Source organism: Hesperophylax consimilis, chromosome 14 (genome assembly GCF_061612785.1).
Source record: "Hesperophylax consimilis isolate HC1 chromosome 14, BYU_Hcon_1.0, whole genome shotgun sequence".
NCBI classification, from domain to species: domain Eukaryota; kingdom Metazoa; phylum Arthropoda; class Insecta; order Trichoptera; family Limnephilidae; genus Hesperophylax; species Hesperophylax consimilis.
The window spans coordinates 23,649,947-23,674,188 of record NC_142849.1 but is presented as its reverse complement, the minus strand read 5'-3'; the positions used below and the strand labels follow the sequence as shown (position 1 = coordinate 23,674,188).

At 35.6% G+C, this 24,242-nt stretch overlaps 2 protein-coding genes across 2 annotated transcripts in view; one reads left to right on the top strand and one right to left on the bottom strand.

Annotated features, from left to right (window-relative positions):
- Window positions 1-5,000: 5,000 nt before the first annotated feature.
- The window catches only part of Sol1 (CUB domain-containing protein Sol1), a 341,999-nt gene continuing 322,757 nt past the window's right edge, over window positions 5,001-24,242 (bottom strand). Inside the window, exons 8-12 of the mRNA XM_089639889.1 lie at window positions 11,503-11,689; window positions 9,035-9,225; window positions 8,636-8,843; window positions 6,396-6,643; window positions 5,001-5,579 (exon numbers count right to left, since the gene is read on the bottom strand). Coding sequence (XP_089496015.1) covers window positions 5,494-5,579; window positions 6,396-6,643; window positions 8,636-8,843; window positions 9,035-9,225; window positions 11,503-11,689 — 920 coding nt within the window. The 3' untranslated portion in view covers window positions 5,001-5,493. The remainder of the gene's footprint in view (window positions 5,580-6,395; window positions 6,644-8,635; window positions 8,844-9,034; window positions 9,226-11,502; window positions 11,690-24,242) is intronic.
- DNAlig3 (DNA ligase 3) lies at window positions 12,520-22,878 on the top strand. Its single transcript, XM_089639645.1, has 4 exons — window positions 12,520-14,297; window positions 15,651-15,804; window positions 20,013-20,276; window positions 21,589-22,878. Exons 1-4 carry the CDS (start codon window positions 12,663-12,665, stop codon window positions 22,467-22,469), a joined length of 2,934 nt encoding a protein of 977 aa, XP_089495771.1. The 5' UTR covers window positions 12,520-12,662; the 3' UTR covers window positions 22,470-22,878.

The following is a 24,242-nucleotide window of genomic DNA, read 5'->3' as shown; positions in this document are numbered from 1 at the left end:
ATCATGGATCGAAGTTTTAAAAGTGGGTTGTATGGTGTATCAATGTTTTTATTTTTTATAGTCGAATGCCTACAACAACTACAAAAAAAATAGGCAGACTGAAAAATAATAGTCCATTAATTGGTATAAAAAAATATGAAGTCTGAGAATGACATACGAAAGGTAGTATTAAGCCGTTTTAGGGAGCTGTTTTCCAGCAAATCACCACTATGCCCTATAACCCACTCTTAAGTGTTAAGAAATGTTGCGTGATTCCTTAGAAATGTCAATATTTTTTAATCTTTTATTTTTGTCTACACTATTTACGTGTGATGATTGTAAATCAATATTTTTAAAGCTGTTCAGACATTTTTAATAATAATGCCTAAAGTTGACAATATATTGTACAATATTATTTCTATTCCTTGCAACAAAGTGTTCAATAAAAATGACATAGAAGTTGAACAATATTATTTTCATTGTGTTTGGAGTTTTAATTTTTATTTGTCTTAAAATCATTTGTATTTAATATTTAAAAAAAAACTGTGTAATTAATTCATTTGATTTGCTGTGTAAATGAAGCATAAAATTTGTATTTATTGAATTAGAAAAAGTGCCTAAATGTTCAATGTGTAATTTTGTAAAATATTGATTTATCTAAATTTGGATAGATTTTGAGTTTCTACGAATTTTCACAAGTAGTATGTTATTATTTTTTATAGGTGTCTAAGTATGTCCTTTTTTTATATATGTATTATATTTTTCAATTTATGTTTATTTTTGAAAATACGTAAATCAAATATTGCTAAGCTTGACTATATAATTATTTAAGAAATAAAAGACACAAATAATATAGAGTTACTGAATTTTTGACAAGTTAAAAGCTTTTTTATTACAAAGATTTATCTGTCGTATCGTTGTTAGGCCAGTAATATTTGTAACGTGATGCGATTTCGGAAACGTTTCTGGTCAAAATTTTAAAATATTTTTACAAGCTCTATCATGAGGTATAATTTTTATTGCATCACAGAAGGCCCTGAGGCTTCACTCATAGCCTGTGTAATATTTGGGGATTCTGTGCAGTGGGTTTTTAAAATGATGTTATAAGACCGGTCGGTGGCCGAGTTGACATCGCGCTTGGGTCCCACCCAGGCGTAGCATGTTCAATTCCTCGGCTGGCTAAGTCCTCCATCACAACACAAGCAACATTTTCGGCTTTCTGTGGTGGTAGTAGGAGATTTTCAAATATTGTCAGGTTATTCGTAACCCGGGAATGTTTGTCTTTCTTTTTTTTAAAAAAAAAAAAAAAAAAAAGAAAAAAAAAAAAAAAAAAGAGGAACATCTTTGATAAAAAGGAATTAATGTTCCATTATTATGTATATATGGTGAATGAATAAGATTATTTATGTTATGAGAAAGTAGTATGTACTGATAACTTTGCTCAACAGATTGTCACTGGCGTAACAATGATATAGCATTAGTTCAAAAACATCGATCATAGTGTATAAAAATGTTTAGTAAGTACTGTTTTTTTTAACATGAATTTATTTTTATATTTTGAAGGTCAATAATATATCTAAAAATGAAAATATTTTCTCGTATTTCGCTACAGTTGGTGGTACCCATATAAGTGAAAAGATTTTCTCGTATTTTGCTACAGTTGATGGTACCCATGTAAGTGAAAAAAATGTATGTAAATAAAATTCAACAAGTTCTAATTTGTGTATATAACAATAATAATTAATTTAGCATCATGACATTTTTTTAAATTTATTTTGTTATGTACATTAAAATATTATTATTTGTTAAAATATTATTTATGAAAATATATGTCTGATGTTAATCATGTTGCTTCTATGAATTTTATAAATTTATATGTAGAAATTAAATGAAGTGTTTTGTTTTACTTGAAATATAACTAGTTTCCTCAAATTTTTCCAATAATATACCATACCATAAAATGAAACACCTTGTTTAAAACATCTTTTTTATTTCAGTTTATTAGTTACAAGTAAAACCTAAAAGAAAATTCGGAGATAAAACACACTAAAATAAAGATGTTTTCTCCATTCGATAATGAAAATTGTTTTTACATGCAAATATGACAAAAAATATTATTATGTAGGTACCCCAATGGTAAAAAAGTTCTTCGCTGTTGAACAAAGAATTTTTTCACAAATCAGAACACTTTTTTTGATGGAAAAAAAAACGAGCATTAAAACCTATGCTTGCTAATCTTTACGTATCTGAAGGTAAAAATTATGCATCACTCGAAGGGGGTCACTGGTGTCCCCCATATAACGCGGAGCGATTGTCTCTCTTAATATTCCTTTTGGTTTATCAGTAGCACTCATATATTAGTTAATAATTTTTTTATACCTAACGTTTTAACTGGACATTGCCCATCTTCATCCAGCAATCAATCATTAAGTAATGCAAAAATGTAAAAGACGAATTGAATTGAAGAATTGAAGCATAACTCAAATGCGTATTATTATGAGCCCTTTCCAGTAAAATGTGCTTTTTACATCCGCACTCATGGCTCGTTTGTGGCGAGGAATTAAAAAAAAGTAATAGGGGTCCAGAGGAAGATGACAGTAATTTTATCAGAATTGGATAGGTATTACATATTTATATATTTTTTAAATGCAAATCGATTACCAAATATTTTTTCTTTGATTACCTAAATTATAGATTATGTGGCTCAAAACAACTTAGATATCTGATAAAACTCTCATTTGAGGGATGTGTATTACCACCCTCCGTTGCGGGAGGGTTAACCTAGTTTAAAAAACAAAAATTATTATCACTTTTCAAAAGTGTTCTGATTTGTCCAGTTACAAAAGTTTTATGTTCATGTTCAAAGAGCGGTCACATTGTGGCCTGACATGAGAAGATTAATTTAAAGAAATACTTTGTTTTCCGGTCCTATCCTTTTCCTCCTGTTTTTTCCTATTCCAGCACTCAATAACTGCTTAAAACGAATATTATTGAAGACAGCAAAGTGTACCCAACTTAACAATAATTAAACTTTATTACAAAAGTTTAAAAAAAATTTGTACAGACTATTTCAGGTAGATCAAAACCAGATTTCTCTCTAGGGGAAATATATTAAAATATTTAATCAGGTTGAATATAAAATAGCAATATGTACTGAGAAAATAATACTAACTGGTAACCCACTGAACAGATTTGAAATTGTTTGAATCATACTTTCACCCAAAGTTAGATAAAATTGACCTTACTTGAGCACACAACACAACCGTAATACAAATCTATCATTTTATCTCTTCTATTATTTGTCATTATATAGTTTAAATGTTTCCTGATGATGGAAGGGTTCTTTCAAAACTGGGTGGCAGTTTCAATGGTTCATTTAGTGATCAATACATTGACGAAAACAGAGGTCTGTGATACGACACACGCTGTCACATGACTCATGTGTATTGTGAAGTCAAAGTAAATCGGTAATAAAAATGTTAACCTTTTGGGTGTGACACTATTAAGCAAAGAAGTGTTTGCATTGTGACATACTACTATATTAAAAAAGCTTGACTTCTTTGTGATGTTGTGTCATATCACATCTCTAAAACAACCTCAATAGACGTTCTGTCATCACATCTCCTCTAAAATTACATCAATAGATGTTGTGTCAAATCACATCTCCTCCAAAACGACATCAAAATACGTTGTGTCATATCACATCTCCTCTAAAACGACATCAATAGACGTTGTGCCATATCACATCTCCTCTAAAACAACATCAATAGACTTGTGTCATATCATATCACATCTCTAAATAATGTCAATATGTATACATGTCGGTGAATGTTTTAAAACAAAGTATTTGTTTAATTTAATTTATTTGTGGTTATACATAATACATTGTCATTCGGTAAAATTATGAATTCAATAAAAGATTATGCATTCTTTCTATCTAAGGACAGGTTGTTTCATAGAAATTGAATGATTCACCAAATTAAATTTAATTTTCAAGTTCTGTTATTATTTCAGTTCTGTGGCCCATAATGATACAATAACAGAACTGAAATAGAACTTTCACAGAACATGAAAATAAACTTGATGAATTGTTCAAATTCTGTGAAACAAGCCGTCCCAAGAATACAGTGGGTAAAAATATTTTCTTATTTCTAAAAGATTTATTGCTTATCCATTACATGATTGCCAGTATATACAGTCTAAATATCTACTTTAAAATTCCATGCGCTTTGCAGTTTCCTAAACAGAACACATAAAACCATTATAACCTGTGAAATACAGAGGCTTTGATATATTTAAAACTATCAAGATGTGCACACAGTGAGAATTATTATTTTATTATGAATAGTGGGAATATTTACAGATGGATTTAATTTTTGCAAGTGCAAATATTCTAATTGACGTGTGTTTAATAAATTTTGAAGACTGAATTTTAGTAAACTTTTGTGAAATGAAACTGAAAATAAGCAATGCTGTGTAAATAATAACAAAAGAATACTATTTTAACCCTTTGACTGCTGATAGCATTAAGTTCTGAGCATAGCCGATTTGTTTATTTGCAATTCTCGGTCTGTTTAAACTTTCGATCAAAATCTGAAAAGGCCGATAATCGAGGGTTTTTATTGGGAACATTCAAATGTAAAAAGTTAAAAATGGTGCTGTACGTCGATCATTACACATTGACCTTAGCAAAATAAGAAAACACTTTAGCATTACGATGCTAGGTGCCCTTGTGTGCGGCACTTTTTCATTGATACATGTTCGCAAGACAACTGTTGTGACGTTTGTGTACGGGACACGGCCGCTCGCAAACCCACTGATGTGACGTCCGCGTGCAATGGGTTAAATGCAATATTGTATCTGAAAACGATTATTTTTTTTTTTTAAATTCGATTTTTTGTATGAAGATTTTCAGGTAATCCGTGCGGCACACGGCCAAACTGATATTTCCTGAAAATTTTATTAAAAAATCGAATTTTCCAAATTTTTTTTATTATTTTCAGCTACAACAACATCAATAATGCCAGTTTTTGTAAAATTAGCACTCCAGTACACCCAAAAGTCACGAGCCGCCACTGGTTAAATGAGGAATGTTTCATGATTTTATTTTTTAATTAGCTCTGAAATAAACTAAATATGTATGATAATTTCAGCAGTCAATGGGTAATTTTTTTACAAAAAAATTATACTTTAAAAACTAAAAGCAATGGCTTTTAATTAAATGCTTATTATGTGTTTCATGCATTTGATTTTATTAGAATGCTATGAAAATAAAAAAGCATTAATAACAAAATTTTGATAGCTTAAGAAGGCCTTTGTTGATGCATTTTTCTGATAAAAATATATAACGCTACATTTTTCATTATATTTTACATACATATCTACATTAGAATTGGGATTTTGATTATGTACATTATTGTTAAAGTATCTGCATAGTTTGGTAATTTCAGTTAATTATATTTCACTATGTAATCATTGAATTCTATGCTTCCTGGAGTAATTGGCCTTTCTTCTTCAATGGTGATAATTGATGTAACCAGTTTTGACAGCCATCATAGTAGATAGAGCAAAAAGTACTACCAAGTGAATAAGTGATGTTTCTGAAAAAGGAAATAAAAAAAACTATAGAGCTATTTACAGGAAATAACAAATAGTACAAAGAAGAAAACTTTCTTAGCACCAAAAATTATCAAACTGAACTCTGGCGTCATAAAAGCTTTATCTGGAAGAAATTTCGGTTAATAAATTATTATCATTATTTTTAAAATTTATTCTTTATTATAAAAAAATCCCTGCTACCTGAGCAATCTGTCATACTGCTATTTTTAGCTCCAATATAAATTCCATCATGAGCTATGGAGCTTAGAAATATTAATTTACTTGATAAAATAAGACAAGGGAGTTGAAATAGTTTTTCAAAATTTTTATTTATTCAAATAATAAAAAGCATTTATGCACTAGTATTTAATAATGCAAGTGCGAAATGCTCACTCTATAAAGGGATTTAGTTATTATATTACGTCATAATGGATGACCAAATTTGAAAATTCCTTGCTTAATTCATTAATTTCCTTGTCTTATCAAAAATAATCCAATCTTTGATTACCACATTTTTAGGTTCATTATATTTAGTTCTGATCTTAACATTTTTGGCTGATGCTAAATTTTTACCACACGCCAGCTGATTCTTTCATAAAAACCTGCTTGTTTTTTGCAAAATTGTGTTTTTGTAAATTGTACTGTTTTAACAGATAGTGTGTTTCTATATTTATAAAAATAGTATATAATCTACTGTATGTAGTTTCCCCAGAATAGCTAGTTATATTCAGAGAAACGATTTTTTAAATGTATCCTTGGATACATTGGCGTTCAAGAGGTAAGTATAAATACAATATATTATCAATTTTATCACTTACCAAGAATATTAGCAGCGTTTCCAGTATCTGGCTTAATACTGTAAGACTCCACTTCATCCAGAAACTGGTAATTGGCCTTGAATCCAGTTCCATCCAGTCGGTCATTGGATCGGAAGGTCACCCTGAAGAACTTTCTGTCCGATTCAATATGAAATTCCTTCAACTGGCCGCAGTATCTATTATACTTTCTGTCTCGGGCCATGAAGTTTGAAAATTCTACGTAATCGCTTGCCGATATTGCTTCGCACCTGAAAAAATTGCAGATTAAATAAAAGGTTAAGTGTAATAACATTGAAAGTTTTCAGTCACAGATAAGAGGGTTATTCCATTGGTAACAGCCAGAGATGTGCAAAATGGGTACCCAAAACCATTTGAAATGCAAAATGGAAATGGGTCAAAACTTTTCCATTTGAAAATGCAAAATGCAAAATGGGTTTTAGAAAAGCATTTTAAATGCAAAATGCAAAATACCTATTTACAAAATGCATTGAAAATGCAAAATGGTTTCTCAGGTTTCAATTAAAATAATTACAGAATTTTTAAACAATTTTGTCATTTAACTCTTTGCACGCGGCCGTATCAACTGTTGTTACGGCAAAAAGTCTATACTCACACGCAGCTGTATCAACAGTTGATACGGCAACTTTGACGGCCGATATTCCCGCTCTCTTTCGTCATAAATGTATTTCTTGCTCACTTGGACATTTGTAGAACTATCACGATGCTGACATCTACAAGAATTTCTCAAAAATAAAATTGTATTTCATAAAAAAAGATCGATAACCAAGTGCGCCTCTTCGCGCCTTTTAGTCCTTTAGTTTACATTTTTGTCAACGGATGGCGTTAGTACTAGTTTGTCATTCACAACTTTTCATAACTAAGAATGATAAGTGATCATGGTGTCCCACTTGTGTCTATAAACACAGTGGCCTAAGTACACACACACCGAGAGTGGTTTATTTATGACGCCGAGTGAATGGCGGGACCACATTCAAAATATACGGTACGTCTTTGTATGAAATTTTATGTTTTTGTTTTTATAAACATCTAAGAGTGTTGACACACGAGGATTTGTTTTCATATTGTGGAGAATAATCTGTTCTGTCTATATAGTCCAATAAATCATGCCAGAATGCTATAATTTGACATTTAATTGCATGCATAGGTATTTGAAAATATGTACCGCGTACGGGTATAGATAAAACGGAGCAAATTAACGCGTTCAAAAGGTTAATAATGGACATCAATGTAGAACAAACATATTACTTGATGGTAAATCCAAAAACACCACAACTACAGATTATGAAACCACAAAAAATTTGCGCGGGACTAATGTTGCCAACGTAAAAACATAGAAACTGGTATCTAACATTTAATATTACAGCATCATGGCCCCATATTCAGTATTTGAATCGGTATTTTTTGTAATGGTATCACTCAATTGCCAGGGCTTCTACCAGGGAGCAACTTGACAAATGGAAATTATCTCTCATAGCGAGGTTGAGGACCGACTGATATTTCGGGCTTATGAAAAAAAGTTGAGTGGAGATAGTAGGAAGAATGTTGCAAAAGCATTTAAAATGGAAAATGCATTGAGAAAAGCATTTAAAATGCAAAATGCAAAATGGTTTTTAGAAAAGCATTTAAAATGCAAAATGGAAAATACCCATTTTGCATTTCCATTTGAAATGGATTTATTTGAAATAAAGCACATCTCTGGTAACAGCCTGCCACACTAAGGGCCAGTTGTTTCACAGAATTTGAAAAAATCATCATAATTTATAGTTGATTTTCAAATTCTGTGAAAGTTATATTCAAGTTCTGTTATTATTTCAGTTCTGTGAAAAAACTAGCCCTGATATAGTAACAGAACTTGAATAGAAGTTTTACAGAACTTGAAAATGAACTTTGAAATTTGATGATGCAATCTCATGGCATTTCTCCATTGAATGGGTTCCGGTTACACAGCACTCTCCCGCATTCTTATAATTTAAAAAAAATAATTGAGTCGGTCGGTGGCTGAGTTGACATCGCGTTTGGGGGCCACCCAGTCGTAGTGTGTTCAATTCCTCGGCTAGCTGAATCCTCCATCACAACACAAGCAACATTTTCCGCTTACTATGGTGGTAGTGGGAGATTTTCAAATATTGTAAGGTTATTTGTAACACGGGAAAGTTTAAAATTAATTTTTTTTTTTTTTAAATAATGGTATTTTCATGATGAAGTATTATTGTACTTACGGTAAAACTCCTTCAACATCGAAGTATGTGAAGTGCAGGTGCACCTTCTGGTGATGGGTGCCGTGGAAGAAGTAGTGGCACTCCGTGTCCCGTGGGTAGGGGCCCGGGTAGTTGGGGGAGCTGAAGGAACCATTGCCAGCCTCAGAGCTGTTGTACACAAAGCCACACGGGAACTCGGGCAGCTGCTTGCCCTGGGTTATGCCGTAATCTGGAAACGTTGTTACTTTTATTAAGCCTAGGTGTAAGAATTTGCCCGGTAAGTAGAGATAACAAGTTTTTTTTTTTCAGATCTTTTGTAAATGGATTATTTGATTAAAAAAAAATTACGAGCCAAAATAATTCTCTTCGACTCCATTATAATCAACAATCAATAATTGAATATTAAGAGAATTTACTTACTCTCAGTAAAACTATAGAATGCTTTGAACCCTCGGATGTGTCTGGAGGAATATATGCCTCTGAACTCCAGCATCATGCGTGGTCCATTAGACATGATGGATTTGGGAACGGTGGATCCACAGAAGGAGTCAATCTTCTCCATCCGACCGTCTATATGCACAAATGCCTGCAGAGCATCAATACTGTCACATCTGGAAGAAAAATATGGGTTAAAGAGTCTATTGCTGAGTAGATGGCTGTTTCTTGCCTGTCCAATCAGGGGCGGATCTAATGGTCAACATTTCATCAAATGCTGACTGGGCCCTTCTTTGTGTATGTTCCATCTTATGTGCACGCAGGGCTCGAGCCCAGGGCCCCCGACCTGGGGGAGTCCCGGAACTCAAGCCCATAGACAGGGCCACCGAGAGGAGGGTTCAGAGGGTGTAAATCATAGGGCCCAGACCAGGCTTACCGAGGCTCAAGCAATCGCAGTACTTACCTAATATAAGATTTTGTCAATAGAACTGCGATATACAAATTGTTTGATTATTATTAAGGTACATATACATTATACAATAAATTAAAAGGTTACTTGAAACATAATATGTCATAGCAATAATATTGTTGTCATGCGCGACTGTAGGGACTGTACGTTTATGTATGAAATAAATTAAAGAGACATTGTATGAAAAAAACATGATAATTTCAGTGCCGGATTTAGAAACGTCATCTTGGTCCTTCCGCCTAGGCCCGAATTTTAATTATGTGTCAAAATGTACTGTACTGCATTGGATCCTACAAGGAGTTTCTTAACTCTTGGGAATACAATGCATGTATGTATTATGTACATTTTAAAGTAGTAAAATAAATTAAAAAATCACGCAGAAGGCTGCAATAGGAAATAAGTTCCTTGAAGCATAATATGTCATCTTTGGGGATGCTGCGAAAATGGTATGCATTGAGGACACATGACTCTATATAATATAATAAATTTTCCATATGGCCCCAACCTCTAAGGGAGCTCGGGCTAGGTGCCAACATGATACACATTGGGAACACAGGACTCTGAAAAAAATATTTCACACTTATACAAAAGCGGAAATTGTTGTTTGAGTAATGATGGTGGACTTAGCTTGTACTGTACTGAACTTGCAACACCTAGGTGGATACCCAACGCATTTGTCCACTCGGCTTCTAGCCGGTTAAGCTGATATATTTTAAAGGTTTCCGTATTAAATAATTCTAAAAGATTTCCATATAAGAAAATACTAAAGGATTTCTGTCTAAATGTTGTTGGGATACTGACTTTCCGAAAACGAATACATTTATTGGTTTACTTCAATTTTATAAGTCTTTTTTACATCTCTGCAGGTTATTAGCTAATAGCCACACATTGCAAAAAATATTAATTATAAATTATTAAGCATTATTAGGAATTTTTACCACAATATAAAACTAAGTTTGCACAGCTTTTCCTTCTAAAAGATTTTTTGGCATAAAAACCAGAGACTTATTAAATTTTATTTATATTTACAATATACATATACACGGTGTCCGGAAACTCGTAGTACAAGCGGGAAACTGGAGAATCTACACCACATGGGGAACCCAAAAAAACATAAAGTTTTTTGATTTGAGCATTTTAAAAAAAAAAAAAAAAAACCAAAAAAATATATTTTTCGGCTATTTTAGGGTTAAAGTTTTTTCTGGTGTTTAGGGTTGAATAACAGATGTTTTAACCCTGCAGAGCAGAAATATTTTATGATTACACCGGGTTAAATGAAGGGTGATTTCAAAATAATGCTTCAAATAATTCTTCATTTGTTTTACTTTCAAATAGTTTTAATTAGTTGGGTACTTTGATCTTCAGTAATAATTTATAAGAATTTGATTAAAAAAAAAAAAAAAAAAAAAAATCAACTCAAACTCGATTTACTCGATAACGAAAGCTCAAATAAAAAAAAAATATACTACAAAATCGACTCCAAATGTGATGTAGATTCACCAGTTTCCCGCTTGTACTACGAGTTTCCGGACACCCTGTATATAATTATGACATTATATATAATTTTATATATATATTATTTTGACAATAGACTTATTATTGCACTAAATGACCAATGTTTCTATATTATTCTTATCTGCAACTATAAAAAATCCAAAGTTGTGTTATCTGGAAAAATTTTAGAAAGTATGATTAGGTTTGGTTATATTAGGTCAACAAAAAATTGTGCCATGGTAGCTGATTTTAATATAAAACACTAGCTTATCCTTTATTTAAATTTGCTGCAAACTTTTTTGAATATGGCAACATTTTTAAGCATTTTAAAAATCACCCGAAGGCTGCAAACAAAATATATTAGATTCATTAGTGATGTACAGATTGCCATAAAACATAATTTGTATTACTTGATTAATTAGTTGGACATTACACGAGGGTAGGTAATTTCCAACTAATTAATACAAATTACATGAGGATGGGTACTTACTCTTTAGAATCATCAGTAGGATGGTACAGATTGAAGTCTTGGAAGGTGATCTGGAGGCGTTCCTTCCCCCTTCCCTGGAAGTCGTACCGGCAGTGGGAGCGAGGCGGGTAGGCGCTGGGGTAGTAGGGGGAGGCAAGGGTGCCATTCTTGCTGGTGTCGCTATTGAAGACAGCATCGCAACTTGAAGCTGGAAAAACAAAGTGATTTAACAGTTTATGGCTGTGAAATGCAGTCGTAAAGATATGATTAGGTCGAATGATTAGAACTAGTATTATTCTAAACAAATGATCATTAAAAAGTTATTTTTTGTAATTTCATTGCAAGTGATACACACACAGGTAAAAAATGATAAAATTGTATTATCTTTTGTTGTCCAGTTGCCACGGATAAATTCGATTATTATGGTAAAATTGATTTATTGACAATTCTATAATAATTATTGAGGTTTCTCTCTGCAAAGCTAGGTTTGCATAGATACTTGTTTTTTCATTACACCAAAAATTTACAATTCATTAAGTCCTAAGAAATTAAAAAACATATCGACATAATACAGCATATATAAAAATGTTATAAAAACGTTGATTACAACTAATGATACTAATATTTGCCTACTGAAACTTCCGTAAATACTATTACCTTCTTACAATTAGATTCTTAACGTACGAGAAGGCATGTTTTATTATTTTTGTATTCCATAAATAAATGTATTTAAATTTTGATGTCTAACAATATTTAAAATCAATAAGTCGTAGGTTATGGTGGATTATATATAAATTTAGAAACTAGGATAGAACGTAACTGCATAACCTTTTATCTAATATTTTTATTTGGTAAGGAAATCAAAACAAAACCATACCAACAAAATTTAAAAATAAGCGGCGAGTTTTTATTGCCACAAACCACATGGAATAACCGACCGATAAAATGTGAGGAAAGGAAATTGATTTTTGTTACACATTTTGCGCAAGCGCATAGCAGAGCAGTCGAATTTGACAGCAGGCAGTGCGAGTACTTTTCTGTCAAACGCACGAGCAACGAGTAATGTCAGAAATGTAAGGTTAGATACTTAGGTATGTTGTTGGTTGCTCGTTAATAAACAAATTACGCAGTGTTCGTCGGATAAAGAATTATAAAAGTGTTAATAAGATTTTCGTTTGAAAATGGGCGACGAAGAAGAACCACCATTTTACGTGGACAGAGCAAAAGGCGGTCGTGCCAATTGCAAAGGATGTAAACAGAAGTGCCTCGATGGAAATCTACGCATCGCTAAATTAGTTGCTAGCCCTTACAGCGATGGCAAGAAGATGAAATCCTGGCATCATGTCGACTGTCTGATGACCGTTTTCTTGAAGCAGCGCCCTACTACCAAAAGAATCGACGGGCCCGAAGACATCGGTAATTGGGACGGTGTTAAAGATGAAGACAGGGAACTTATCTTGGAAAAATTAAAGGAAATGGAAGAGTTATGCGCTAAAAAGTATGGCAATAAACCGCCGCCTAAGAAAACCCCCGTTAAAAAAGCAGTCGCTGCGAAAAGTTCTGATGATTCTCTTCAAACCACGGTAGTGAACAATCAATCTCCAGTTAATAATGGTAAACCTAAACTCGATCTCGGTCATAAAGATAATTCTTTCAGAGAGTTTAGAAGGCTTTGTGCGGAGGTGACAAACAAGGATGCGTATACGGCAAAGACTGCTGTAATAAATAAGCTGTTCACAGATGGAACGGATGGGAAGGGCTTCAAGAGTGATGTGACCCTCTGGTGCAGGCTGCTCTTACCCGGGGCTGTTAAAAGGGTCTACAATTTAAAGAGCAAACAACTTGTTAAACTTTTTGCTAGAATCTTAAAAGTAGATCATGACGATATGTTGACTGACTTAGAAAATGGTGATGTGGCAGAAACTGTGAGAATATTTCACGAGAAATCCCTCGCATGTACTCCGGCCAATAAGAGTCTTCTCAATTTAAATGATGTGGATGAGTTTTTAGAGAAACTCGCCACATTAACCAAAGAAGATGAGCAAGTTCATCACTTTAAAAGTATCATGAAACAGTGCACTTCTAACGACTTGAAAATGATCGTCCGCCTCATCAAAGGGGATTTGAGAATCAATTCAGGACCCAAACACATTTTGGAAGCCGTACATCCTGATGCTTATAAAATCTTCCAAACTTCAAGAGACATTGACGCCTGTATTAGCCGTGTCATGAATACTGACAGTACAGATAATAATCAATCGTCTAGCCCGGTAAAGAACTCGCTTAAAGCTAAAGTCTTGTTGATGACTCCAGTATTGCCCATGCTTGCTGAAGCATGTAAATCTGTAGAGATGGCCATGAAGAAATGTCCCAACGGAATGTATTCTGAGATTAAATACGACGGGGAAAGAGTCCAATTGCACAAAGAAGGAACAGAGTTCAAATATTTCTCTCGTGCTTTGAAACCGGTGATGCCACACAAGATAAACCGATTCAAAGACTTCATACCTAAAGCATTTCCTCACGGTAAAGATCTAATACTCGATGCTGAAGTATTGATGGTTGATACAGCTACTGGGAAGCCTTTACCGTTCGGTACTCTGGGCAAACACAAGAAAGGGGAATTCAAAGATGCCGAAGTCTGCTTGTTTGTATTCGATTGTATCTATTATAATGGTGAGATTCTTATAGACAAACCTATGAGAGTCAGACGGAAGATCCTAGAGGACAACATGATTGAGATTAAGAATCATGTTATGTTCTCTGAGATGGAATATATTAAGAAACCAGCAGATCTTGCCAACATGATAGCCAAGGTAAATTTTATTTTTATAAACCTTTAACATGGTGCCTTAAATAGTATGATAAAAAACCTGGTTTCATTTTATTATTGGCGGTTGTAAGATCTTCAGATAACCTATCGTAAATTATTGTATGACCATTGTAGATAGATAGATAATTGATAGATTATAGATAGTCTTCAACCTGTCAAGTTTGGTTATTAAATTTTATGTTTGCATAGATAAACCACCTTGGGAGTTTACAGCTATATTTTTTTTATTCTTTATCTTGATTGTAAAAATTTAACAACACAATAAGCAAACAGCACTCAAGAATGCATTATTACTTATTACTAGCTCCTCAGTATTTCGGCTTTCCAATAAAATCCAAATAAATGGAATATTTTTGAACATATTCGAAAATTAAAAACTGTTTTAGAAAGGTGATGAAATACGCTCTCATATTATATTATTACAAATAAACATATATTTTTAGAAATATTCAAATTTTTACTGCAAACATAAAAAAAAAAAATTAAAATGACTCACTTTAGGTTTTTTGTAACTAAAATTACTGATAACGAAAAAATATACATAAAACAGATTTATTTTGTTCCACAAATGTATTACAAACGTTTCAGTCTCCTTACTTTTTTGTCATTTCATATAAAAATAATTAATAAAAAATTCACAAAGTCTCAGAAGTTTTTTAAAATTGCGGTTGGTACCTTTGGTTTCTTGCACGTTTTAATTCTTCTGTGGTTAACTTCTATATTTGAATATAAAGCGTAGTGTTTTCTCTTTCTAACACAGTTTAGATCATATTCGCTTGAAGGGTTAAGGATTTGCTGTGCACCGAACGGGCATGAACAATTTGGTAATTTGTTGCAACCTTTGTTGCATTGCATGTTTTGTTGCTAATATCTGTACGTGGCATTAGATGATGTTATGTTTTATAATTTGTCTAAAACTTAATTTTCAATTTTTTTTTATTGCATCTGTTCAATAATTCTATTGTTTTATTCATAGAATTCCAAATTGATAGACTAGTCCATCAGGGAAAGAGGAACAATCAATTCATTTAGGACGGGTGGTATTACAGAATTTGAACAATTCATCAAATTTCAAAGTTGATTTTCAAGTTCTGCGAATGTTCTATTCGAGTTCTGTTGTTATATCATTATTGGCCAGTTGGTTCACAAAACTGAAATGATGAATGAAAGAATTTGAATAGAACCTTCACAGAACTTGAAAATCAACTTTGAAATTTGATGAATGGTTCAAATTCTGTGAAACAACCCGTCCATAGTCTTTATTACTCTTGTCACGATTATACCAAAAAAAAAAAAAATGTTTTTATTTTTAGTGTTAATTTTTTATTGTATTCAGGTACTGAAACTAGGTCTTGAAGGCTTGGTCTTGAAAGACCTCGAGTCAAAGTATGAACCTGGCAAGAGGCACTGGCTGAAGGTGAAGAAGGACTATTTGTTTGGAGGTGCCATGGCCGATAGTGCAGATTTAGTAGTTCTGGGAGCCTGGTTTGGTAAGGATATTGAATTGCTAAGGTTACAAACCTGTCTCGTCAACTATATTTTCGGCCTTTTCTTGCTACAGTAAGAGTGGTAATAAATAATGGCTTAATTTGTCATGTAATAAATTACTCATAAAATATATATTTTTTTAACTTTCTGTACCCAGCCATATAGTAAACCTAAACATACCACACAATAATTACGATATTTCAAGTCTTTATTTTTATTTAATCCAGTACTCTCTTAGTACCCCTCGATTATCCAACAACTTCTGCAATCTGATGTTATTATTACTAGATGAAAGCACAAAATCAAGCTTTATAATTCGTCAGTATTCATATATCATAGTCAATAATCGACCGCATGCGATATGAGCGCCAAGCTTTGTTCACTGACGGGTTGGGTTATGTTACTCCTTCGCACTCAGTTACTATACCGCCGTCTAGCTTTTTTTTTTTTTTTTTTTTTATATTTACTCCACACAGGAGGCCCTGAAGAAAATAATTTCCCTCAGGGCCTATGTCATCTTTGGGGATGCTGTGTGGAGGGTCTTTTTGTGGAGAGGAAGGAGTGAACATGGGTCTTGAAGAGTCCCATGTTGTAGGAGGGAGGAAACACAGAGGCCGGCAGTTCGTTCCACAGCCGAGCTGTTGAACTTAAGAACGAATCATAGAAGCGACCCGTTCTCATGTGACAAGTGTCAACTGTGTACAAATGTTGGGCGCGCGTTTGGCGTGTATCCCGACTACGCACCGGTGCCGAAGGGATCAATGACGCTAGTTCCTCAGAGCATCTTCCATTGTAATACCGATAGAACAAGGACAGCATACCTACCTGACGCCTGTGCTCTAAAGATTGCAGTCTGTTTGTTAAGATTGGGGAATCTATCAAACGGACCGCCCGTTTCTGCACAGAGTCAAGGGTTTTTTTCAGGTATTTTGGGGCTCCAGACCAGAGATGGCTGCCAAATTCGACAGTAGGGCGCACTTGCGATTTGTACAGGGTGAGCAGTTGTGTACTATTAAAGTATCTGCGGGCCATGTACAGTACGCCCAGCTTCTGAGAGGCCAACTTTACTCTAGCTTCGATGGAGCCCCCGTACCTGAGCTGGTCACTTATAGTTACACCAAGCATATCAATGGAAGGCCTGTTCGGAAGATTGCTTCCGTTGAAGGAGACTAGATTATCATTTGGATCCCTTTTAGACGTAATCAGACAGGATTGGGTCTTTGAAACATTAAATTCGACGAGATTATTTTTACCCCAGGAGGAAATACTCTCGAGATAACCGTCCATTCTCTGCTTCAAAGCCCTCCGAGCCGTTGGAGTTTGTGTGCCCTTTGGGGGCTTGTCAAACAAAAAGCTATCATGAACTGTACTGTCATCCGCGTAACAATGAATCGGTGCACATGTCAAAAGGTCATTGATGTGCAACAAAAACAAAGTCGGAGAAAGAACCGATCCCTGTGGGACGCCAGCATTTATGGAGTGCGAGGAAGAGGTGAAACCGTCAGCAACCGCCTGAATCGACCTATCCCTTAAAAAGTCAGCAATCCACGTACACAGGGATGCGGGAAGTCCGTAAGAATGCAATTTGTTGACAAGTCCTCGGTGCCAGACCCGGTCAAAGGCCTTGGATATGTCTAGTGCGACCATTTGGGTCTCACCGTGACGTTCCAGGCACCGCCCCCAAACATGCGTCACATACGCGAGAAGATCACCGCACGAGCGGTTCCGCCGGAATCCGTATTGACGGTCGTTGATAATTTTGTTCTTCTCGAGGTATGTGAGCAGTTTGTCGTTGATCACACGTTCCATCACTTTGGACAGAACTGATGTGATCGCTATGGGGCGGTAGTTGGCCGGGTTGGAGCGGTCACCTTTCTTGGGAATAGGGTGAATTACCGCTTTTTTCCAACCAGAGGGCACAGTGCCACACTTCAGGGACATTTTGAAGAGCTTTGTCAAAACTGGAACTATTTCCGCAGCACACCTCTGCAATACCAGGGCAGGTATTCCATCAGGTCCACTAGCTTTGTTAACATCGAGCCCCCGTATGACGTGGAGTACATCCCGATGCCGGATCCTCAGCTTTTTCATATAGAAGCCGCAGTGAGGAACCGACGGCGGAACAGCACCCCCGTCGTCGAGGGTCGAGTTTTCCGCAAACATTTTCCCTAAAAGGTTTGCCTTTTCGGTGGCGGTGTTTGCTAGTGAGCCGTCAGGTCTGGTAAGAGGTGGCAAACTGGGTTTGCAAAAATTTCGACCTATTGAGCCCGCAAGCGACCAGAATGCTCTGCTGCCATGCGGGCAGGCAGCCAGCTTTTTGCTGATCTGCAGGTCGTGTTCGAATTTTGACCTATTGATGATTCTCTTGCATTCCTTTGCCGATTTGTTGTATGCTGATCTGCTTTCGGGCGTTCGAGATGTGTTGTAGGCTCGGTAAGCCGCGTTTTTTCGTCGAACTGCTTCGGAGCATTGTCGACTGAACCACGGCTTTGAACCCACACCAGTTTCTTTAGTAGTCGATTGTATGAAGCCATCCATCGCCGAATTGATGACTTCACCAATCTCCTGGGCACATCTTGAAGGGTCCGAAGTCCGAAAACAAACAGCTGACCACGGAAAAGCATTGAAATGGGCCCGCATACCGAACCAATCTGCTGACCTATAGTGCCACACTTTTCTCCTCAGCCTCTCATTGGTTGGTCTGAGGCTAACGGGGATTGATGTCGTCACTAGGCAGTGGTCAGATGATCCCAGAGGCGCTGTGACGTCAATCTTATAACCGTGTGGCACAGTAGTTAAGAATAGGTCTAACAGATTGGAGCGGTGAGTCTGGACATCAGGAACCCTTGTAGGCTCCTGAACCAATTGCTCTAATCCGTAGCAAATGGCAAAGGATTCCGCCTGTCGGCCAGCCGAGTCCGTTGGGCCTGAGAACTTCAACCATGGTTCGTTATGAACGTTGAAGTCCCCCAGAACAACAAACTCGGCCGAAGGGTAGCGGGACAAGAGATCATCAATAGTATCGCTCAAATGTTTGAAGAGCTCCGAAGTGTCTGATTCGCTATGGTTCGGTGAGCGGTATAGACATGCGTAGAATCTTGCCGTACTGGCAAGATTGACGCGCACCCACATTACGTCGAATCTGGAGTTTTCCAGACTCAATAGTCGCACACAGCTGACGTCAGCTCGACTATAGAGGCAGACTCCTCCTTTCAGTCGGAATTTGCTTGCGAGGGTAAAGCCCGGGCAGTCCAGATAGGAGGAGTCTGGCGGCTCGGCTATCTGAGTTTCGGATAGGAAAAGAAGGTTGGGACGTTGGGACAAAAGATGGTGATGGACGGAATTTAAATTTGTGTGCAGGCCGCGAATGTTGGCAAAATTTACCAACAGTTTTGGCCCGCACCGGGGACGCCTGCTACTCGCCGCTGTAAAGATGTTATGTTTGTTTTTATGTATATTCATGATTTTAATTTTTTTTTTTTTGTTTTTTTTTGTTTTTAAGGGTATGAAGTGAAAGGAAGGTCTGGAATGGAAAGGTGTGAGGGGTGGGTAGGAATATGGGGTTCAGGCTGTCCAGGAGTGATGAGCGTTTGGTTCCAGCCCACCCACTGCGGTGCTAGGCGATAGGCTGGGAGAGTCCGGCTGGAGAGGGCATCCAATGCGCCCCAAACGCTGCTGCTGGGTCCCCTCCGGTCACGAACCGGCACAACAGCAGTGGCGGGGTTTTTACACTCGCTGATGGGGCAGCCCACCCTTAGTCGTGAGCCTGAGGGTCGGGCCCCTGTACTATCGAGCGGCCCGGACAGCGGTAACCGGTTGTAAAGGGTCTCCCTCAACCAGCATCTCCCAACCGGCCCGCCACGCAGAAGGTGGGCCGACGCACCCGCCACCAAGACCTGGGCAAACCTTAACCCATGAACCCGGGCACCCCTGCTAAGTCACCAAACGTAGCGAACCACTTGGGGTGACCTGTGGCAGAGGTGTTGGTCATCCAATAAATGGTTCCCAGGGCGGCGGTACCCATTCCCGCCTACCAAATTGAAATTTTTGCTTGTTCTCACTGACCATTTTACCAGTTGTTATGTTTGTTTCGCCACGTTTTTTGTTTAAATAAGTTCAGTGCTTTCACTAACTGGTCACTTGCCCGTTTTTTTAGATTTTTCTGAGATTATTCTAAATTCTAATATCTAATTTGCCTCAATTTTTCTAGGTTCTGGTAAAAAAGGCGGTATGCTCTCGGTGTTTTTGATGGGCTGCTACGACCAAGACCGGGACAAGTGGCTGACGGTGACCAAAGTGCACACTGGCCACGACGACAAGTCGCTGGAAGAGCTGCAGGTGCCCCTCAGGGACCTCATGACCAAGATATCCCAGGACAGCAACCGGGTGCCATCCTGGCTCAGTCTTACCAACACGATGGTGCCGGATTTCGTAGCCAAGGATCCGAAAAAACAACCAGTCTGGGAAATTACAGGTTTGTTTATAGCTGTATAAATTACATATACAAGTTGCACTTGGTACTTTTGTTTTCATAAAGGTGCACATTTTAATTATTCTATGGTTAATTTCTATATTTGAATATAAAGCTTGGTGTTTTCTCTTTCTAACACCGTTTACTTAATATTTCTAACTATGGCGGTAAGGGAGACACAATGATTTCTATGAGAATGGTCTCATTTCGTCTTTCGGTCTGGTCTCGTATGGACGAGTTGTTCCGATAAGCTAACAAATTGACTCTACGTTTATTAGCTGTTTGTTTTCAAAACTGAACAAATTAGCCTGGGAAGTTAACTTTGTTTGATGACTAGATACGACGAGGTCTTTCCCCATCTTCTTTTTCTATCCTAATTAGGGGCCGTTCAAGTATTACGTAAGCAGATTTATTGCAATTATTTACCCCCTCTTCCCCCTTGTCACCAAAACTAAGCAAAGCTCTTACTCCCCCCTCCTATGCTTACGTAAAATTTGGTACCTATATGCATTTTTCTGTTAATGTATTCTATTTTTTAAGCGAGTACCTAAACGTATTAATTATTTGTGGAAATCCCCGAATATGTATTCGGTTTTCAAGGTTGCCAATGTGTAAAAAAAAAATAACTACTGCTGAGCAGTACTGACGTAATCACTATCTCGACCCCCCCCCCCCATGTCATCAAAAATAAGCAAAGCAAAGACCCCCCTGCCCCCCTATAGTGCTTACATAATACTTGAACGGCCCCTTATCCATTTCAGTCACTTAGCCAATATTGGGAGCTCCACATACATGAATCTTACAGAATGGAACCAATTGAAGGAAAATGCACAAAACACTTATTTTTCTTAGTTAGCAATCCATGAGCTGAATGCAATAACAACTTTAATGCTCAAGCTGTCTTTGCTCCCCTCGCCTTTTTGATATCTCCAATATCTTCTTAATCCGCTGTGTAAATATTACTCCTGTAGGTTTTAAATATGTGGAGCTACTTGCAAAATTTTGCAAACACTTGTTACAAGTTGCAAGTGAATACTACATATTACAAAAAAATTTTAATGCGTTTTGCTAAAATCTGCAATTTTTCATCATAAGTTGTTTTTCCATTTTGGTTATAATATTTGTAAACTTGGATGTACGAATGGCTAAAATAAAATTAATAAATAAATCCAGCTCCTCAATTGTTAGTTCATACACACCTATGTATTTATCAAATAGCTAGCTAGGTAATATTGTATTGTTTCCAAATATGTATTATTTATTTCTGAAGAAAATTAAACTGAATGACCTATCTAATCATGGTTTTTCCTTGTAGGAACGGAATTGACACAGGCACAAGGCCACACGGCTGATGGAATATCTGTCAGGTTTCCCAGAGTGACTAGAATACGTGGTGACAAATCTTGGGACACTGCTACCAACCTCAAAGAACTTAAACTGCTCTACAAAAACTCTAAAGAACACACCGATGTATCCTTACTCAACAAACTAGCTGCTGAACAGGATTCAGACCAAGGAGAGTCATCTAAAGATATAAAACCAAAAGTTGAAAAGCTCAAAAAAGAAGACAAACCTAAAGTTCAAACAATAACTGAACTATTTAAGAAAAACACCAAAGCAGAAGTAAAAACAGAAAATGTTAAGATTGAAGAAGAAGAAGTTGACTTCGAACCGATTAAAAGTGAAAATATCAAAAAATTAAAAAGAAAAATTTCAGTAGACGAAACAGATGATATGTCGTCACCTGCTAAAAGGACGAAGCCTGCAAGTGAACCAAGTACTTGTTTTATAAAACAAGAATCTATGGATGAAGAAGACAACAGTTCTGAATTTTCTAAAAACTATGTTACCACATATTCTCCTGAAATACCCTTACCAAAATTTTTCAAAGATTATGTGTTAAGATTCCATATGGACGATAAGAAAATCGATGAAACTAATTTGAATGAGTTCAAAAGACATTGGATAGCTTACGGTGGGAAGTTAGATGAAAATGGTGTTGATGATGCCGTTACACATGTTGTTCATTTTAGTAGTGAAATATGCATAGATGATTTGAAGAGAATTAAACCGAAATTTGCTAAATCTGCAAGGCACGTCAATGTCAATTGGCTTAAAGCTTGTATCCAGGGTAAAAAGTTACACGAAACAAATATTTATAGCGTGCGATTACGCAGTAATAAGTCCCATGGATGAGTAAAATTGAAAATTATGTGTTTACTTGATAATAATATTTTGTATTGCCAAAAAACATACAGCATTTTTAAAAATTACTCAAGTACAGTATTCTCTCAGTAATCTGCCATCCCGAAAACCAGGCTAAGTGACCAATTAGTGAAAGTGCCAGATTAAAGTTTATATGTACATATAAAATGTGCAATTTTTTTATTTATTTTTTTAACATGCTTGTGTTAACGTGCTCCGCACAGGAGGCCCTGAGGAAAATATATATCCTCAGGGCCTATGTCAACTTTGGGGATGCTGTTTGGAGGGTATTTTTAGGGAAAAGAAGTAGAGGAAGTTTTGGGAAAAGGGGTTGAAAAAAAAAATTTGTACTTTTAATTAATATAAAGACAAACTAATATTTATAAGACAAGGTTTTATGCATAGCACAAAGGATAATAAATTTGTTTTAGACCACTTTAATTTTAATTACACTCTACCGGTTTCGGAAGCACCCTTCCTTCGTCAGGAGAATATTAAAACTCTCCTGACGAAGGAAGAGTGCTTCTGAAACCGGTAGAGTGTAATTAAAATTAAAGTGGTCTAAAACAAATTTATATATATATTTTTTTCTTAATTATGACGAGCCACAAAGTAAATGCTTATTACAAATAGATCATAAATTATTATAAGCAATAATTAGTCGCCTTGGTTTAAAGTTAAGGTGTTACTTTTACGTTTGCTAGAAGACTTCCAATTTGTAATATTATTCAAACAAACGTGTCGAGTGCTGAATTCGGCAGACGAATATAGGCGAAATAAAGAGCTTGATTTTGGGCTTTCAACTAGTGAAACTAACGGCAGCTTTTAGTAGTTGCCGGATAATCCAGCGGCGGATTATGTAGAGGGTACTGTATATAATATGCCTTTCGTTTTTCAATATTATTATAAAGCAATTTGCATTTAAATTTTTTGGGAACAGAGACTTGTTTTAGTTGTTAAAAAGTGTCAATTTGAAAAAAAACGATATTTTTTGCATTATATAACACTATGTAAAGTACATTTTACAAATGTGTATAATTTATGACCATGTTGACTTCATCTAATTTAATTTTAAACATTTTTCCTGCTCACTGAAAAATGTTGCTCTTGGTGTTATTTTTTTCGTATCCGCGCCATAAGAAGTTTTTTGTTTTGTTTAATTCTTAAAGTATTTGAATGGATTTTGTCGGGACCAGAATAATTTTTCATGTGAAATATTTTCCGTTATATTCATTTTTATGTGTTATTAAAAATATTATTAAAAATTTAGTTCCAACAAATTGTTCCTGTAAATTGATTAATATTATATTATTTAATTCTGTTAATTTTCACTAACGTAAATTTATTTTTATTTTTACAAAAGCGTGCATTATATTTACGTACCTACACACGTTTGCTTTTCTTAATATACAATCAATAATTCTTTGCATTATCCATTGTAAACATTTTTTTATTGATTAAAAATATGTAGTCTGGGCAAATGAGAAGTGATTCAAAGTTTTAAGGAGAAATTTGTTTAAATGTGGTTCCATGACAAAACTGAACAGAACATTAAAAAAAATCATCATTAGGAAAAAGTTTAAATAAGTGAAAAAAATACAAACTTAACATAACAGTCTTATTTACTCTAACCTAACCAAACCTAAACTCACCTAACCTATTATTTTGTCATGTTCTGTTTTATCACTGTTCTGTTTTGTCGGTAACTGGACAAACCAAAAAAGTGACAAATCAGAACCCTTGTCACTGTTCTGATTTGTCATT

Excerpts from the sequence above, each read along its gene's own strand:
- DNAlig3 (XM_089639645.1), top strand. The coding sequence starts at position 12,663 with ATGGGCGACGAAGAAGAACCACCATTTTACGTGGACAGAGCAAAAGGC. Across the intron at positions 14,298-15,650 it reads TTGCCAACATGATAGCCAAG|GTACTGAAACTAGGTCTTGA; the intron begins GTAAATTTTATT and ends TATTGTATTCAG. Across the intron at positions 20,277-21,588 it reads ACCAGTCTGGGAAATTACAG|GAACGGAATTGACACAGGCA; the intron begins GTTTGTTTATAG and ends TTTTCCTTGTAG.